At 38.9% G+C, this 20,059-nt stretch overlaps 1 protein-coding gene across 3 annotated transcripts in view; it reads left to right on the plus strand.

Moving 5' to 3' along the window:
• The window catches only part of large1 (LARGE xylosyl- and glucuronyltransferase 1), a 164,832-nt gene that overhangs the window by 107,516 nt on the left and 37,257 nt on the right, over positions 1-20,059 (plus strand). For all 3 annotated transcript variants that reach the window (XM_057856147.1, XM_057856145.1, XM_057856146.1), the window contains exons 5-6: positions 9,666-9,789; positions 14,455-14,626. In XM_057856147.1, the coding sequence (XP_057712130.1) occupies positions 9,666-9,789; positions 14,455-14,626 (296 nt within the window). The remainder of the gene's footprint in view (positions 1-9,665; positions 9,790-14,454; positions 14,627-20,059) is intronic.

Raw genomic sequence — 20,059 nt, forward strand, 5'->3', positions numbered from 1 at the left:
ATAGTGAGGGACTCTGTGCTGAATCTGAAAGGATTGGATGAGATGGGCCATTGATTGGCAAACACCACGGGACCCTGTGATTATAGAACCTGCGGCATTTAGCAAATAGTCTCTCCCGTCCTGATGCGTCCGTCATAGTCGATATCTGATGAAATATTGCTTGTGATATATTTCCCCTATTGTATTTTTGTTTGGTTACGTTTTGTCAACTCTCGTCTTGAGTTTATTCTCACCATTTACCTCAAAATAATTAAATTTAAAGAGATTCTACCTTCACGGTTCACCTTTTACCGTGGTTTTACCCCTCATTCGCGATCAAGACTTTTGAAAAAAGTCAATCAGTGTTAATGATTTAATGGCCCACCTTTTAGTGTTGATTGCTCTAGTTTGATTTGCTTAAAGAGTGCATCCAGAATAGACTTTTTAATAGCTTGTATTCAAATGGTTGCGTCTCTGAGTACTGCCCACCCATCAAGTGTGAAATTAAACAACTTTGATTTACTGATAATGTGTCGGTGAGCGACTCCTTTTGTATTTCTAACTAGGAGTGGGAACCTCTTGGTAACTTACGATGCGATACGATTTGCGATACAAAGCTCACGATAACGATGATCTGACGATACAACGATTATCGATACATTGGTCAGGAAATCATTCTAGGATATTCTACAAACAACTAATAAGCAGGAAAACAAGCTTCTGCTGTGAATTGGGATGAGTTCATCACTAGTAGACGTTCAATCCATTAGAAGTGGGAGGGTGGCAGCGAATGAACGAATGTTCATTCGCTGCCACCCTCCCAGTTCAAATGGATTGGACGTCTATGGCGGTCGGTGGCAGCCAATGCCAGGCAATGAGGTAATTTTGGGCTGTTTAAGGTCATTTACCTGTCGATTTTCAGTTACTCCCTGTTGATTTTGAGGTATTGTAGGGGTCTCTTCCTGTTTGAGGTACAGAATAGGAAATGACCTGGGAATCATAAGCGGATTTTAAGGGGGGGCCAGGTCCCCCCTGGTGGCCGAAAAGTGTCATTGCATGTAGGGCTGCAGCTATCGAATATTTTAGTAATCGAGTAATCGACTGAAAATTCTATCGATTAATCGAGTAATCGGATAAAACTTTTTTTTTTTTAGGTAAAGAGTAATTATAAATATACATGAGAAAAAAACATTTAATCCAATAATGAACCATTTTCAGTCAATCAATGTCTTTATTTTCGATGTACATTGTTGAAAGCAGCCAACAATTGCGTCTCAGATGTGCCTAGAAAAAAAAATTGACTGCTTTCACTCAAAAAAGTTATTAAAAAAAAAAAAAAAAAACATATTTCTTACCTAAAAATGTAATTATGCTTGATAACACACATCAGCTACGTGTTTTCCCACGTGTTTCAATTGAATTTCCATTTGTGTCAAGCTATTTTTAAGTTCTAGTTAAGTTTTAAGTTAGTCTAAACTGTAAGTACTGATAGGATTTTGAGTTTTTGCAGTGTACAAAATAAATCTATGATGCCTGCTGTAAAGTTTTAAGTTAGTCTAACCTGTAAGTACTGATAGGATTTTGAGTTTTTGTAGTGTTCAAAATAAATCTATAATGCCTGCTGTATCGGAACACATTAGGGACCAGTGCTACTTGGTGTTTTATTCAGCAATGACTAGCTTTATTATGTTTTAATTTTACACCCTCATCATTCTACAGCGCTGTGTTTTTACAGATTAAATAAAGCCTGTATGTAAGACACGTTAGCCACGCATCGACAGTGGTCATAATCAATAGAAACCTAGCCCTCCGAAGGGCTAACGTTACGTGAGCGAGTGTCAGTAACGTTATATTTATTAACGATGAGAAGTCTACTGCTTAAAAATGGCGGCTGTTTACTAACGCTGCCCAGACGCGGCCGAGTCTGTCATTTCGCATCTAGTCCTAAATGCATGCGATATCTATGAGACGCATCGGACACTACCTGCTACTAGCATCATGCGGGCGTAGTTTTTAGCAACGTCGGCGTAGTTTGTAGCGGCTGTCGGCTGCGTTGGTTTTTTTTTTTTTTTTTTTTTTTTTGGTTCTTCCTCTACGCACGTGACGTCAGCGCATTGTCCCGCATTAAAAGTAGTCAGGGCAAAACGTGATGCTTAGAGCTGGCAAAATTAAACGATTCCTCGAGGTAATAAAATTACTCGGATCAGTTTTTAAACTCGAGTTACTCGAATTGCTCGAGTATTCGTTTCAGCTCTAATTGCATGTAATTCACTTTCCTATATGCTAGTATATAAAAGTTGGAAAGCATTAAAACTGCAATAAAAATGAATGAAATGAACAAAAAAAAACATTTTTATAATAGGTCAAAATTATTTTTCAAGCACCTTTGATGGTCATTTGCTTTGTATATAATTCAAAAAAATATTGCGATTTTTTTTTTTTTTTTTTTTTTTTTTTTAAATTCAATTCAACTTTATTTGTATAGCCCTAAATCACAACAAGGTTGTCTCAAAGGGCTTTGCAGAGGCAATATGATACACAGTCAAAAACAGCAGATGAAATAAATAGAGATGAAATAAATAAAGGTCAAGTCCTGGGCATCCCCCATCCTTCGACCCTCGATGTCGGCAAGGAAAAACATTAAAATGAATTTTTTTTTTTTTTTTTTTGATTGAAGCAACTTTTTATGGGATTGAATGATTTAGACACAAATGTCCTAATCATCATCAACACAAAAAGGATTGCTTCAATTAAAGATCTTTTTAAATGAAAAATTAAGGGTTCAAATGCAAAATTTTCAATCTCATATATTTTTTCGCATTCAGAAACTTTTTTTGGATTGAAATTTTTCCTTTTTTGATTGACTTGATTTTCTTTTTGAAAATATATCTTTTTTGAAGCAACTTATTTTTTGATTGCATAATAAAGACAAAAATGTCCTAGCCAAAATGTGGCCGAAACACAAATCAACATTAGTTCAATCAAAAAAGTTGCTTTGATCCAAAAAAATAAATAAAAAAACAATCAAAGAAAAATAGCTTTCACATGCATTTTTTTGACTTTCAAATTTATTTTTGCATTCAAACACATTTTTTTGTTTTTGTTGTTGTTGGATTGAAGCGACATTTTTTTCGGTTGAAAATATATATTTTGATTGAAGCAACTTTTTTTTTAATTGAAGCAACTTTTTTTTGATTGAATAATAAAGACAAATCTACCTCCATATGGCTCCACCCAGGGGATAGAATTTTTGACTGGGGTAACTACATTGGCACGACACCGGTGGGCGTACCATATTCATTTGTTGACGATCTTGGCAAAAAGTATTGCCTAAGCAGCCTGATTTAGAATTCCCCTCGAGTATGATGGGAAACAAAAAACGCTCATTGTCAACTTATTGTTATAAATATTCTTGTAAGTTAATTTTATTGCTGACACTGCGTTTCGGGGTCATCAACATGTTGACCCCAAAAATCAAACTCCACCCAAATGAATAGGCAGTGACTTAAACTCAACAGGAAATGACCTGTAAATGCCCTAAAATGAACAGCAAGGACCTGTAAATGCCCTGAAAATCGGACAGCATGACTGTGAATGCTCTGGTTTCGAATGAACAAACGTCCCCAGTTTAAATGGATTGGGCGTCGAGCACTGTCAACGCAGCCTTAGAATTAAAGTGCATGTGACGCGAAAAAGCATGTTTATTCCATAATACAAGCGGTATTTTATGCTCCTGAATGATATGGACCGCTTGGATGTGTGTGGAAGCGATCACTATATATATATTTTTTTTTTTAATCCCGCGCCATGAAAATGAGTGACTTCCGGCTTCGGTCTTGCATTGAGGAGGAGGGCGCTGTGACGTGTACGGATGAAGGCGTCCTCTTCACTATACAGCCGTTCTGTTGTGCATGAGGACTAAGGATTCAGCTGATTTTGCGGATTAATACGTTTATTTTTCGCATCACGCCAGCCAAACGGCTGCAGAAAAATCTTGCTGTATAAGGGAGAGGCGTGTGCACCTTTTTGGAGTTTCAAAAGGTTCCCATTCACCGTGGATATTGGCCAAAACAAGCCCTGGGACCATTGGATTTACAAGGAAGTGAGTAAACATCTTGTTTTGTATTATGTCAAATACAAATACAAATACAGCGATTACAAAGTAAACACTACAAACTTTCTTTAAATAAAGGACTACTTACGTTTGATCATTGATAGGCATGTAAAAAGCTTAGCTGCACAACAACTGCAGCCGCCCTCCTCCGGGGAACGAGCTGTAAATTGCTCTCCGCCGGGCGGTTTGCCGATCCACAAAGACAATCGACAACCCAGTCGTCATGTCAAATAATCCGGGCTAGTTATGTGTGATTTTCCGCTTCGAAGACTTTGAAACATCACTCGGTTCGGGTGAGCATGTCGGCTAGCTGTCACCCCTCTTGGTTTGTTTACATTCTCCGAAGCCGGGGACTGGAAATGACATATGTCCGATTTAGGTGTCATAAAATATCGTTTGGGAGGTGCGACAGTAAAGGTGAAGTCGACCGTTTTGACCATTATGGAGTAATTTTGCCATGTCGTCCTGAGTAAGTGCATTTGTATCATTTCAAGACTGTTATTTGTCATGACCAGGCCATTTATTTAGCAATTGGGGAAAATACTTAGATAAAAAGAATATCCTGTAAAAAATATTGAAGTAAAGAGACAGAAACAATGACATTTTGCAGCTCTCTTCGTCGCGTTTTCCTCGTTGTGAATAGTTCCCCCTCGACGGGCTGACTGGTCCTTCTCAAGCCATTTATTTAGCTATTGGGGAAAAATACTTGGATAAAAAGAATATCCTTTAAAAATATTGGAGTAAAGAGACTGAAACAATGACATTTTGCGGCTCTCTTCGTCGTGTTTTCCTCGTTCTGAATAATTCCCCCTCAATGTGCTGAATAGTAAAACCGATGAGCCCAGTCTCCCGCTGACGTCATCCACCTGTTGGGGACGCTAGAGCCCTACAACGGTAGGCGTGGCTAACTGGCAGATTAAAAAACTAATTTCTCGTCATCTGCGCTTTGCCAAAGTGTTGTATATTGTCGAATCGTCTCAAAATATGATTCTAATTCACATAATAATGCTATTTAAGACTTTTTTTCTCCTGTCGTATGCTCTTTAACTGAGACACTATTATAGTGGAAGATTTTGGTAGCAACTTGTTGGTTCATTTTTATGTTATTTTTTTTAGACATTGACACTTTTTTAAACGATATCTCGATTCTTGGCAGGAGCATATCGATAACCTTTTGAGATATGTATCACGATATATCGCCATTTCGATATTTTGTCACACCCCTATTTCTTATCTATTTCTGATGTTCTCAGTCTCTGACCTGATCTATCCATATTTGGCAACACTTTTCACATGCAAAACATAATCCCGTGGATAGTCATCACTGTATTTAAGGAGAGATTTTATAGCAATGGTGTGAGACCCTTGGGCTTTTTGGAATTGGGCTTTTGTGCTCAAGATGGTGTTTCGGTCCCAGCCACCATCTGTCCTGGTGTATTACTGCCATCTTGCCTTTTTTTGGTCCGAAGCTGGTATTAAACTGAGACTTTAATTCCCCAAGTCTCACTTGCGCTGAGCCACTACCGACCTTGATTCCAATGCCAATTTAAAATGGGGTTAAAGTCTAGAGGCAAATCTGTGTATAACAATTACATCTGGGGCTTCAGTCTATTTAAGTCCAGTATATTCTGACACTTGATGTCATTGAACTTTTGAAATTGAAGGTGAAAGTTCATTCTTAGAAATATCTTTTCTGACCCTGATTATCAGGATGGACTTGACACTTTGGCTTTTTTCTCCTGGAAAATCAAAGGATTATCCAAAGGATGTCGAGGCATTATTTGCACTAGGAAACTTGGATAGAGGCGTTGCAGCTCTAGCATTCACTCCTCCTGTTAACTTTTTGACGTCCAAACCCGTTTAACTTTGAGGGCTGTCAACGAGCCCTCCTAGTTAGACGGGTTTGGACGTCTATGCCGTGAAAGATGTTTTTAACGGGTGTAACAGTACACAAAAATCTCGGTTCGGTACGTACCTCGGTTTTGAGGTCACGGTTCGGTTCATTTTCGGTACAGTAAGAAAACAAAAGACAAAATATAAATGTGCTAGTTGTTTATTACACACCTTTCAACAATAGGAACATTAGCCTATACAAAGCTAGAATTCTGCTCAAAAAGTAGCGGGTATTTAAAGATAATCCAACAATAATTTGCCTTTCAGACCCCGCGTATTGGTCAGCTTTCTTTCTGAAAGAAAGAAGAAAAACGAAGTCCTGTGCTAAAGAGAAAAGCAATCCCAATGACAAAGATTTTAACATGTATTTAACAAATGAAATGCCTCATTGAATCATTTTTTTTCTTATAAACGGTTTTCAAAAGCTTTATTGGTGGATTTTCTCAAGTTAAAGCGCCACACAGAAATTAATCAATTTATTTGTGTAAGCAGGATCTGTGTATTATTCTTATTATTTAATTACAGGTGTTTTAGCTCATTTCAATTTATTTGATTTAAATGGGATATTATTTATTTTATTATGTGTTTATAATTTTATATATTCATTTATATTGTTTATTTTATGTTGTATTTAATAACTTTAGTTCCTATGTGAATATTAGTTGCTACTTGTTTTGTTGTGGTAGGAGGGTTTTGTATTGAACACGGGGCCATGTTGGTTATTATTATAGCAGAGAAGACAGCAGTAAATCAACAAAGACAAGTCAACTGTGCCCCGATCTACCACTCAAGAGATCTGATGGACTCAAAAAGTGGGTTACGATTGCATATTAGTTTGAAAATTGACCGTCCACCGTATTTTTACACGAGTGACTTCCGGTCTGCCCGATCCTAGCTACCGGTAGTAGTATTGACGCAGCAGGGTCGCGTCTCGCGTCAAATAATAAACTCTGCCGTTCTTTTCGTGTCGTGTTGAGCCGCTTCTGGGACGCGTCTAACACGCGGCTGCACTGCGACTGGTGTGCATTGGCTGATTTACTTTAACGCCTGCGCTTTACTGCGTTCTCGTGGCAACCACGTTGTCGCGCTGTTGACGTTTCTGGGTTATACTGTCCTACCGTGTTGGTCCTCGTTATAGTAGAGAAGTAGAGTACTTATAGAATTAAAGTAGAGTAAATATTATCTACACAAAAAAACTGTAACCTGATCGACTCACAGCCTTGTAAAGTAAGGGTTATATTACGTCAAAAACTCGTTCGGTACGCCTCCGTTCCGAACCGAGCACCACGTACCGAAACGGTTCATTACGAATACATGTACCGTTACACCATTAGTGTTTTTGATATTAATGTTCTTCTTTTACTATAACAGTGCATACTCTGTCAGTAATATACATGAGTTAAGTATCTCTAATTCTTGACCTGATTTAGCTCCCCGAATACCTTTTGAACGCGTACGCGCTCGCTGGTGTTTGGCGAAATGCATTTAGCAGCATAAATCCCTTTAAGCTGTCTCATCTAATTTCAAAGGAGTCCCAGGATAAAAGATGCAGTTCCTCCTGGGTCAGACTTTATTGTCTCTTCTGTATAAGCCTCGACCGTCCTGTCTGATGAATCATCTCCTTCACGGCGGTGCGTCTCCCCGAGGCCGCCGCGCGCGCTCCGTCCAAACGATATTTAGATTAGCAAAAACAATCTCCGCTAATGGTCGACATAGTTGCTTGCTCCAGAGGTTTCATGCATATCACGCAGGCTTCATCAGCACATACAGTTTTGCTGAGGAGCACTGCTTGAGACGACGGTGTACTCGATCAGTGGTTCAGGTTATCGAGTTGATGTTTAGAAAAAAAAAGTATAAGTAATCCAATCTTCTTAGTCTTTATTGATAACAGTTGAGAATAGTTCTGAAGATGATGTCGCCTGCTCCACTAATTGAGGAATATTCCAACACTACTCGACCTATCAGGAAGCTTCGTTCTAATCACTGCCACCGGCAAGTTGTTTCCAGCTGCTCTGGGTGTGTGTGAGACATTAGCCATTCGGTATCAGTTCGTCTCCGATTCGGTGTGTTCTGTTCGTTGACTTTCTTACCTCATCTTTGTATTTGACCCAACTAGCTCGAACCGACAGTTTCGGCTCTCCAGCTCCTGAACATTGAGTCCGTGTCTGCCAACTCCGGTGTTTGTGTGTGCAAAATTTCTGATTCTTAGATTATTCACGATTTGGTCGCGGAAGATTCGAGAACGATTCACAAACATCCAAATTCCGATTATTGAAATACAGTGGGACAAAAAAGTATTTAGTCAACCACTCATTGTGCAAGTTCTCCCGATTGAAAATATTAGAGAGGCCTGTAATTGTCAACATGGGTAAACCTCAACCATGAGAGACAGAATGTGGAAAAAAAAACAGAAAATCACATTGTTTGATTTTAAAATAATTTATTTGCAAATCATGGTGGAGAATAAGTATTTGGTCAATACTAAAAGTTCATCTAAATACTTTGTTATGTACCCTTTTTTGGCAATAACGGAGCCCAAAGGTTTTCTGTAGCTCTTCAAAAGCTTTTCACTCAATGGACAAAGTCAGTCTGAACGGGCATGCCAAAAAATGACAAAAAATCGGAATTGTGCATTAAGACCTGCAGTATGAACCTAGCCTACGCGACTGTAGCTAAGTAATTTTGGCTAACTTCTTGACAAACATCGCTATAATGTCATTAGCCCGAGCTACGCTGGCTTGTTCTGTAAGGCATTTAAAAATGATAATCATAAAAAACAAATACCGTATTGGCCCGAATATAGGATGGCCCTGATTATAAGACGACCCCCTCTTTTTCAAGACTCAAGTTTGAAAAAAAGACTTTTTGAACACCAAATTAATTTTCATACAGAAAATAACTACAGTACATCCGAAACAAATGATTATAACAATATATTTGAGAGAAAAAGCATGCTATTTTGCTTTTTACATTTAAATATGTAAACTAAAGTGCAATCACATTCGTAAATGAATGGCTTCTGGTTTTTGAAATGTAAATAAACCAATCTATTGTGATAAAACAACAAAATTGCTATAACAGCATTAACCATCAAAGTGAAGTCTAACTATAACTACAGTTTTGAAATAAATCTGAATGAGGAAAAACATTGCAATAAAAAATTGCAAACTGGTTAAACTTGAGAGAAGCTGAGATCTGTCACCACAGAACATCGCTTCAAGATATCTGGCGCCATCTAGCGTCGTGAATGGGTATAATCACCGCGAATATAAGACGACCCCCTCTTTTTCAGTCTTATTTCAATGCAAAAAACACCGTCTTATATTCGAGCCAGTACGGTAACAAAGCCCAGGGCTGCACAAACCCTGAAATGTCAAGTCAGGGGCCGCACTTCAATTGGCCCACATGCCGCAAGTTTGAACACTTGATTTAATAGGATGTGTATTTTGTGGCGATGCTGTATTTTGATCTTTTTCCACTTAAACAGCATTATTGCTTTAATAGCTGTGAAAGTGCATTTGCTGTCAAATATTCTTCAAAGCAGGCCGTTGGGTATAAGGTTTTGTTCCTGACAATACTTGAATTTATCATTCTGGCGTATTTGAAAGTAGAGAATGCTTTGAAGTTTGTGTGAGAGTGCGTCAAATGTATTTAAGCTTGGGTGCTGGCGTGTCCACAGGCGGAACCCTCTCCATTTCCATTTCATCACTGACTCCATAGCTCAGCAAATCCTGTCGTCTCTGTTCCACACCTGGATGGTCCCTGCTGTCCGGGTCGACTTCTATGACGCAGATGAGCTCAAGGTGAGAAATGGCGAGTTTGTGGAAGCCAATTTCACAGTAACGGGATGGGGGAGGGCAAACAGTTGGTGAGTCTAATATCTTAATTCTTTCGCCACTTTTGTTTGTACACCAACATTAACTCATTTGCTCCCAGAAATGTATGAATATGTTCTATTTTTAAACGCTTCACTGTCCCAAACACGTATTTATACGTCTTTTGCGTTTTTTTTTTTATTTTTTGTAAGAAGCATATATAGCTTCCACTCTATCTGAGAAACAAAGAACAACGCTCCAAACCAGGGGTCCCCAAACTTTTTCCTGTGAGGGCCACATAACTTTTCCCTTCTCTGATGAGGGGCCGGGTCAGTTTGTAACAGAAAAAGTGTGATGATTGCAGGAGTGCCTAAATGTAAAAATGTATTGTTTTTCAGAAAGCCACAATCAAATAACCCTTTGTGGATTTTTCACGGAACAAAAGTAAAAAAAAAAATAATAATAATAATAATAATATAATATAATTAGGGCTGACAAAATTATCGCATTAACGGGCGGTAATTAATATTTTAAATTAATCACGTTAAAATATTTGACGCATTTAACGCACATGCCCCGCTCAAACAGATTAAAATGACAGCACAGTGTCATGTCCATTTGTTACTTGTGTTTTTTGGTGTTTTGTCACCCTCTGCTGGCTCTTGGGTGCGACTGATTTTATGGGTTTCAGCACCATGAGCATTGTGTAATTATTGACATCAACAATGGCGAGCTACTAGTTTATTTTTTGTTTGAAAATTTTACAAATTATTTTAAAACGAAAACATGAAGAGGGGTTTTAATATAAAATTTCTATAATTTGTACTAACATTTATCTTTTAAGAACTACAAGTCTTTCTATCCATGGATAACAGAATGTTAATAATGTTAATGCCATCTTGTTGATTTATTGTTATAATAAACAAATACAGTACTTATGTACCATATGTTGAATGCATATATCCATCTTGTCTTATTTTTCCATTCCAACAATAATTTACAGAAAAATATGGCATATTTTATAGATGGTTTGAATTGCGATTAATTACGATTAATTTAATTTTTAAGCTGTGATTAACTCAATTAAAAATTGTAATCGTTTGACAGCCCTAAATATAATATAATACAATATAATATATACTATAATAATAACACTATTAATTAAATAGATAATAACCAAATAGGCCTCTCCGGGTTCTTCACAGAAAAAAGCCAGGAAATAAATAACACTATTGAGGAAAAAAAAAAATGTTCAGGGGGCCGGACCAAATGTGCAGGCAGACCGGATAGCCGTAGTTTGGGGAACCCTGCTCTAAACCCATTTTAAAGCAATAAAACTGGCCACTGGAGGGCAGTAGCGCATTTTGTAAGACGGGGCAACCCGATTCAACAGCATTGAACGGCCGGGCAGCATGGTCGGAGCGCTGGCGGCATGATGCCAGGCGGCACTCCGACCGAACAAAACAACCGAGAGGACGCCTGGGAGGCCAGGCGCTGGACGACCGAGCAAAACGAGTGAGACCCCCAGTGCAGCAGCTCGCCGAGCAGACCCCGCAGAAACGCAAAAATAATCCATCTTTGTGAGACAGACAACAATGAGGGAAAAGTTTACACGGCTAACGTGGCGACAGCGGCGTCATCTCGGCGACAAACCGTCATCTCTCAGTAGTCATGTGTGAATAAATTGTTACTTTGCTATCAAAAGTTCTATTTGTCTGGTTGTTCATGGTATTTTGTAAAAGGAGAACATTATTCAGATGTTTGGGATGTAACTAATTGTAAGATATGCTTAATTGTATGACCATTATACTCATACAAGATTGCTCTCCCACAGCTATTATACGCGCACTCCCAAGCTATTATGAAGAATACAGTTTTAGCCCATAATCATGTGCTTACATTCTTATTACCGGCAATTGCGCACATTCTGCTGATAAATAGATACACACACATATATGTTGATTCATCACATAATGTCTCAGTACTTTTCCACCAAGCTACAGTACTTTGAGTGCAAATGTGTGTTAAAAACAAAGTTATCTTGCCCGCTCAAGAGTGTGACTATTAATTCAATCAAGAGTGTGACTGTTAAATCAATGACTAGAATAAGGAACTTGCCCGATCGAAAGAGTGTTGTAACTATATTCCGGCCAGCAACAAGCCCTCAATAAAAGTCAGCAGCGCGGGGCGTCCGGAGAGAGACCTCGGTGAGATTCCGATTTGGCACGTTGCGCTCTCCGACTCTCCCCAAAACTGCAGTTTGGTAAAAGTCTACTCTCTGACTCCTGCCTCCTTGTGTCCTGCCTTTTGTCACCTCGCTCTGGGTCAACAGCTAAATTAAAGAAGGTGTTTTAGACCCAGCACTAATGCAAAAAATAGCTTGGTTAAAGTCAAAGTTTAAATGTATGCGTTTACAGAAAGCTCATTTTCTCCGTTTTTTTCATCAGAAATTGTAAAATTGCTCAAACTAAGCTATTTTCTAATGCTGATTTCTAAAGAATGGAAAAAGTTAGGAACTTTTTTTTCTGCTGAAAGAAGAGAGTCTAATCTTTCTTTTGGTGCGTTCCATGTTTATATAGCAATAGAACAGAATTTTCTGTGGGCCTTGCAAAATCAGTCAAAATCCAGAAAAATGGCCAGGAGCGAAGGGCCTTGCTCTGGTGAAAATGGCTGGGAGTGAATGAGTTAAAGGAAACTTTTTGTACTTTGAGAGCAGCATTTGCTATTTTCGAATACTAAAAAGCATGTTAGTATTGCAGCCGCAGAATGAATGAATGCCCTGGGCGTGATGGATGTAATGTTAACTCTATTTAAACAGTTTTATGCAAACAGCGTCCTTTGCACACAGACAGCAGAGAGGAAGCGGCGTCGCTCGTAGATTGCGCCCGCATCCTCGCGACAGGCAACAATGAGTCCCGCAGATGATGATGCTGAGTGAAAATAAACGCTTCTATGCGTATTCAGGGCACTTTTTTTCCCCCCACCACTTGTCAAAACGAGTACATTTCCGGAAACCAAATGCCAAGAAAAGTGCTCCGTTTTCGTATCCAACTTGTCCAAGTTTAGGGAACAAAATGAAAGCATATTTTAAGATGCGCTTCCGAGACAGAGTTTAAGTTTGGAGCAATGCAGGTGGCATTTTGCCAACTCTGCCATATTTTCCAAGCACAGGAAAACACTTGTGTTAGGTTTGGCAGCTGATTTTAAGAAATATTTGAGTATGGAATCCAAAAATGACCTCTGTTTTTCTCCATCAGGACAAGTTTTTGAAGAATAGAGTCCCCGCAATGCCTATGATTATGCAAATACAGGATGATATGGCTTTAAAAAAATCAGGAATCGGGATGTCAATTTTAGTTTTCTTCAGCATAAAAATTAGGGCTGTCAAACGATTAAAATTTTTCATCGAGTTAATCACAGCTTAAAAATTATTTAATCATAATTAATCGCAATTCAAACCATCTATGAAATATGCCATATTTTTTTGTAAATTATTGTTGGAATGGAAAGATAAGACACAAGACAGATATATGCATTCAACATATGGTACATAATTACTGTTTTTGTTTATTAAATCAACAAGATGACATTAACATTATTAACATTCTCTTAAAGCGATCCATGGATAGAAAGACTTGTATTTCTGAAAAGATAAATGTTAGTACGTTATAAACATTTTAAATTAAAACCCCTCTTAATGTTTTCGTTTTAATAACATTTGTAAAATTTTCAATAAAAAAAATAAACTAGTAGCTTGCCATTGTTGACGTCAATAATTACACATTGCTCACGGTGCTGAAACCCATAAAATCAGTCGCACCCACCTAAGTGCCAGCAGAGGGCAACAAAACACCAAAAAACACAAGTTTCAAGTGGACATGACACTGTGCTGTCATTTTAATCTGTTTGAGCGGGGCATGTGTGTTAATTGCGTCAAATATTTTAACGTGATTAATTTTAAAAAATTAAATACCGCCCGTTAACGCGATAATTTTGATAGCCCTATATAAAATGCTAACTTTTTTACAATGCTCTTAACAAATGGTTCAGACGCATATTCCCACAAAAATAGGCTGAATATACCTATAAACTAAATTACGAATGCATTAAAAAAAAAAAAAAAACATTAGCTCAAACAAAATTTAGCTTATGTTGGTCTTAACAGGGAGCACCTGGATTAAGGCATGTGAATTGAGGCAGACTAGAAGGCAGTGTATCCACCCAAATCAATAAAGCTAAATGCAAACCCTTTCAAAATAAACCATAACAACGTCACTTTAATTAAACGAATACTCGAAGGAAGACAATTTAATCAGAATATTTTTTTCTAATCGAATACTCGAGTTAATCGATTAATCGTTGTAGCACTATTTGCCAGTCTAAATGGATTGGGCGTCGAGCACCGTCAATATGAGTGCTGAGACACTATTATGGTGGAAGATTTTGGTAGCAACTTGACGGTTCTTTTTTTGTTTTTGTTTTTTTTTTAAACATTGACACCTTAAAACGATATCTCGATTCTTGACAGGAGCATATCAATATCCTTTTGGGATACAAAGTATCACGATATATCACCATTTCGATATTTTGTCCACCCCAAGTAAAAACTAACAGATTTCTGTCTTTTGTTGTCTTTTCGTGTTATTAACCCAGTCTGAGGTGTCATGGATCCCCAACAAACATTATTCCGGAATCTACGGTTTGATGAAGCTGGTGCTCACGAAAACGCTTCCGCCAGATCTCCAGAAAGTCATCGTCCTGGACACGGACATCACATTCGCCACGGACATTGCCGAGCTTTGGGCAGTCTTTCACAAATTCAAAGGTACTTTTTATGATCATTTTAATCATATCCAAAGACATATTTTGCAACTGCGTCAAATGATTTAGGATTAGGTAAAATGTTTCACGAAAAGTTCCAGACAGCTCACGTCCAGACGGAAAACCTCATTAGCAGCTTTTTTTTCGACTTTAAGGATGTCTCGCAAGTGTTAAAGACATAAAAGGCAGCGTGTGTCACGGGGGCACCGAGTCCTGCGGGCGATTTCATCGGAGAAAGTTAAGGTTGCGGGAAGTCACGTAGGCGAGGGGTGGTGGCGAATCACTTCAAAGATTTATCGGAGCTGCCGTCCTATGGAGCGGCGCAGCCGGCAGCGCTTTGGATCAATCTTCATTAACGCTTGACTTCAATGCACCACCTCCTGCCACCCACTCCTTGTCCTGGCTGGTGGAGTCGTCCATCCCTCTTATATGTTTAAAAGTAAAAAAGTAGGCATGAACAGACACTTTGGGAGAAGCTAGACTTAAATTTGAGCCGACGATAATGTGTGTGTGTAATGCATTGCTGGCCAAAAGTATAGGCACCCCTGCAATTCTGTCGGATAATGCTCAATTTCTCCCAGAAAATGATTGCAATTACAAATGCTTTGGTAGTAGGATCTTCATTTATTTTGCTTGCAATGAAAAACCACTAAAGAGAATGGGGGAAAAAATTGAATCATATCATTTACACAAAACTCCGGACAAAAGTATTGGCACCCTCAGCTTAATACTTGGTAGCACAACCTTTAGATTAAATCTGCGAACAAACGCTTCCGGTTTCTTACAATGCTCTGCTGGAATTTTAGACCATTCTTCTTTGGCCAACTGCTCCAGGTCTCTGAGATTTGAAGGGTGCCATTTTCAGATCTGTCCACAGGTGTTCTATGGGATTCAGGTCTGGACTCATTGCTGGCCACTTTAGAAGTCTCCAGTTCTTTCTCTCAAACCATTTTCTGGTGCTTTTTGAAGTGTGTTTTGGGTCACTGTCCTGCTGGGAGACCCAGGTCTCTACATTATGCTGCAAAATTTGTTGGTAGTCTTCACAATTCATAATGCCACGCACACGGTCAAGCAGTCCAGTGCCAGAGGCAGCAAAGCAACCCCAAAACATCAGGGAACCTCCGCCATGTTTGACTATGGGGACCGTGTTCTTTTCTTTGAAGGCCTCGTTTATTTTCCCGTAAAACTCTGTGTTGAGGGTCTCCCAAAAAGCTCTACTTTTGTCTCATCTGACCAGAGAACGTTCTTCCAAAACGTTTTTGGCTTTCTCAAGTAAGTTTTGGCAAACTCCAGCCTGTCTTTTTTTATGTCTCTAGGTCAGAAGTGCGGCCTCCTGGCTAAACCTACCATAGAGTCCCTTTTCATTCAGACGCTGACGCATAGAAATCTCTCAATTTTTCTTTTCAGTCCACATCTATGGAGGCTAGCCACAGTGCCATGGGCTTTAAACTTATTGATGACACATCGCATGGTAGAACATTCAGTCTTTGGAGATGGACTTGTAGCCTTGAGATTGCCCATGCTTCCTTACGGTTATGCTTCTCAAGTCCTCAGACAGTTCTTTGGTCTTCTCTTTTTTCTCCATGCTCAATGAGGTACACACAAGGACACAGGACAGAGGTTGAGTCAACTTTAATCCATTTTAACTGCCCGCAAGTGTGATTTATTATTGCCACCACCTGTTATGTGCCACAGGTAAGTAACAGGTGCTGTTAATTACACACATTCGAGAAGCATCACATGATTTTTCAACAGTGTTGTTAATAACGGCTTTAGAATATAACGGCGTTACTAATAGTGAGTAATCTAATTAATTCCTTTTCTCATCTTGGCAACGCCGTTACGTTACTGAGGCGGGCAAGGCGTGCGTTTTTACTATGCGTTACTATGAATGACGCGAGAAAAGTCTGAGAGAGACGGCCTCACGGAGACGAGAGAGCAGAGCAGGAGTGGGGACGCCGTTGCAAACACGATGCTAGGTGGCTCCTGACTGTAGCCGATAGCCTACAAACTACGCCCACATAATGCTACATTAAATATCACATACTATAGAACTAGATGCAAATGACAAGGTGGCATTAGCAAGATATATAATATATTGAACTAGATGCGTTAGTAAACAGCCGCCATCTTAAAGCAGTAGACCTCTCAGGAAGGCTATGTTGTAGAGAACCTTCCTAGCGAAGCTAAGTAACTTTTTATCTAAAATGCTCCTAAATCGGCAAAATCTTGACTTAAATCTATCTTTAAATGATGAAACAGTTTTAAAACTTACACATGTCGAAAGTAGACAGAAGGGAACTAATGCAATAATGCAATTTTAACAACTTTAACAGTTGATTCAGAACATTGTTTTTGCGAAGCTCTTGTGAAGGATATTTTTAAGCTCGTCTCGCATAAGTGTAGAAACGTTGGCTCCGTGTATCCTGTCTGCTTTGACACTTTGTCAATTAAGTGCTGGGCTCATCACTGAGTTGCATTTTCTTTTCCCCTTTGCGCACCTCGAGCGATGTCCAGTTCACCTCCTTTAAATGCTTACTTGGTGAGACCACAAGAGTTATGGACGTCGTTTATCAGTGTCACAAATCCCAGTCAATTTTCTGGAATGTCCGCACAATTCTAATCAGTAGATATTCCAAGGTTGGTTAATAGGTGGAGAAAAATTAAGGACCCCGTATTTCATTTAGTCCTCATTCCCATATAGCGTGGCATCCAGATAGTTCAGACCGTGACCCCTTGCCACTTTGACAAATTTGAGAGGCTCGCAATGGTGTGTATCAAGCAGCAGAGGGCAGGCAGGTGGAGGTCAGGTGTTTAATGTAGAAGTGGCAGGGGATTGAACAGTGGGTTGTAATGCCTTTGAACTCATTAATTCTTCAACATCTCTCAGGAGCCATGCTTAGTTGGAGCCCATTTCTCTTCAATACTACCCTTTTATGAACATGATGTACAGTGCGTGTCCAGGAGATGTTAATAGATTGTGCCCCCCCTTTTCCTCTTGTTGCTATGTTGTTCCTTATCTTTTGTGATGGGGCCTGCGGCATGATGGCGTGTAGAGAATAGAATGAATAGGTCATTGTTAGATGTTCTCGAGACATGGTTTGTAAAATGTTTTTATCACTGTTCATTCTTTTGTGAAGTCGGGTTATTTTCTTATAATAAGTCGCTGAGTTGCCACTTACAGTGGGGCAAATAAGTATTTAGTCAACCACTAACTGTGCAAGTTCTCCCACTTGAAAATATTGAAGAAGCCTGTAATTGTCAACGTGGGTAAACCTCAACCATGAGAGACAGAATGTGGAAAAAAAAAACAGAAAATCACATTGTTTGATTTTTAAAGAATTTATTTGCAAATCATGGTGGAAAATTAAGTATTTGGTCAATACCAAAAGTTCACTTTGTTATGTACCCTTTGTTGGCAATAAGGGAGGACAAACGTTTTCTGTAATTCTTCACAAGCTTTTCACACACTGTTGCTGGTATTTTGGCCCATTCCTCCATGTAGATCTCCTCTAGAGCAGTGATGTTTTGGGGCCGTTGTTGGGCAACACGGACTTTCAACTCCCTCCAAAGATTTTCTATGGGGTTGAGATCTGAAGACTGGCTAGGCCACTCCAGGACCTTGAAATGCTTCTTACAAAGCCACTCCTTTGTTGCCCTGGCTGTGTGTTTGGGATCATTGTCATGCTGAAAGACCCAGCCACGTCTCATCTTCAATGCCCTTGCTGATGGAAGGTGATTTTTCACTCAAAATCTCTCGATACATGGCCCCATTCATTCTTTCATTTACACGGATCACCCTTTGCAGAAAAACAGCCGCAAAGCATGATGTTTCCACCCCCATGCTTCACAGTGGGTATAGTGTTCTTCAGATGCAATTCAGTATTCTTTCTTCTCCAAACACAAGAACCTGTGTTTCTACCAAAAAGTTCTATTTGGCTTCATCTGACCATAACACATTCTCCCAGTCCTCTTCTGGATCATTCAAATGCTCTCTAGCGAACCGCAGACGGGCCTGGACGTGTACTTTCTTCAGCAGGGGGACACATCTGGCAGTGCAGGATCTGAGTCCCTGGCGGCGCATTGTGTCACTCATAGTAGCCTTTGTTACCATGGTCCCAGCTCTCTGTAGGTCATTCACGAGGTCCCCCCGTGTGATTTTGGGATTTTTGCTCACCGTTCTTGTTATCATTTTGACGCCACAGGGTGAGATCTTGCATGGAGCCGCAGATCGAGATTATCAGTGGTCTTGTATGTCTTCCATTTTCTAAAAATTGCTCCCACAGTTGATTTCTTTACACCAAGCGTTTTACCTATTGCAGACTCAGTCTTCCCAGCCTGGAGCAGGTCTACAATTTTGTCTCTGGTGTTCTTCGACAGCTCTTAGGTCTTGGCCATAGTGGAGTATGGAGTGTGACTGACTGAGGTTGTGGACAGGTGTATTTTATACCGATAATGAGTTAAAACAGGTCCCATTAAATACAGGTAATGAGTGGAGCCTCGTTAGAAGAAGTTACACCTCTTTGACAGCCAGAAATCTTGCTTGTTTGTAGGTGACCAAATACTTATTTTCCACTCTAATTTTTAATAAATTCTTTAAAAATCAAACAATGGGATTTTCTGTGTTTTTCCCCCCACATTTTGTCTCTCATGGTTGAGGTTTACCCATGTTGACAATTACAGGCTTCTCTAATCTTTTCAAGTAGGAGAACTTGCACATTTGGTGGTTACTAACTAGTAACCACCAAATGGTGGTTTGGTGGTTGACTAAATACTTATTTGCCCCACTGTATTTCAGTCTTTGCAATATTTCTACATTCGTAATACAAGAAAGTTGAATTACTGAGCCATTCCTCATAATATTTTTTTGTTTTGAGATTTTTTTTCTTTCACAAATACCCTTTCTTGAATTTATTAAAGAAACCTTGGAAACACTTTATAATAACTATCCGTTTTACTAGTTATCATTAGTAAACTGTTGATAAATGATTTATTGTTGATTTGTGAAGTATTTGTTAACAGTTTGTTAAGCATTTACAGGGTGTTCCAATATGGAACATAGTTGATGGATCTTAATATATACACTTTATTTTGAAGGTTATAAGTTTTATTGGTTAAATATACAAAGAAAAGTACAAATATTTGTTGGATCTATGGCAGATTTTCATAAATGTGCAGCATGAGCGCTGCCTGCATAATGCCTTATTAAAATGCTTTTTCTTTTGAAGTGAACGGCATTTCTTAAAAAAACTTGAAACGTTTCTACACAAACTGTTTTTCAGGTTAAGAACACCCTGTAAATGCTTAACAAACTGTTAAATACTTCACAAATCAACTATAATTCATTTATCAACAGTTTACTAATGATCTATTAACTAGTAAAACGGATAGTTATTATAAAAAACTTTTGCTGAAAAAGAACACTGGAGTTTGATGC

The sequence above is a fragment of the Corythoichthys intestinalis genome, chromosome 13, assembly GCF_030265065.1.
Source record: "Corythoichthys intestinalis isolate RoL2023-P3 chromosome 13, ASM3026506v1, whole genome shotgun sequence".
In the NCBI taxonomy this organism is placed as follows: Eukaryota; Metazoa; Chordata; class Actinopteri; order Syngnathiformes; family Syngnathidae; genus Corythoichthys; species Corythoichthys intestinalis.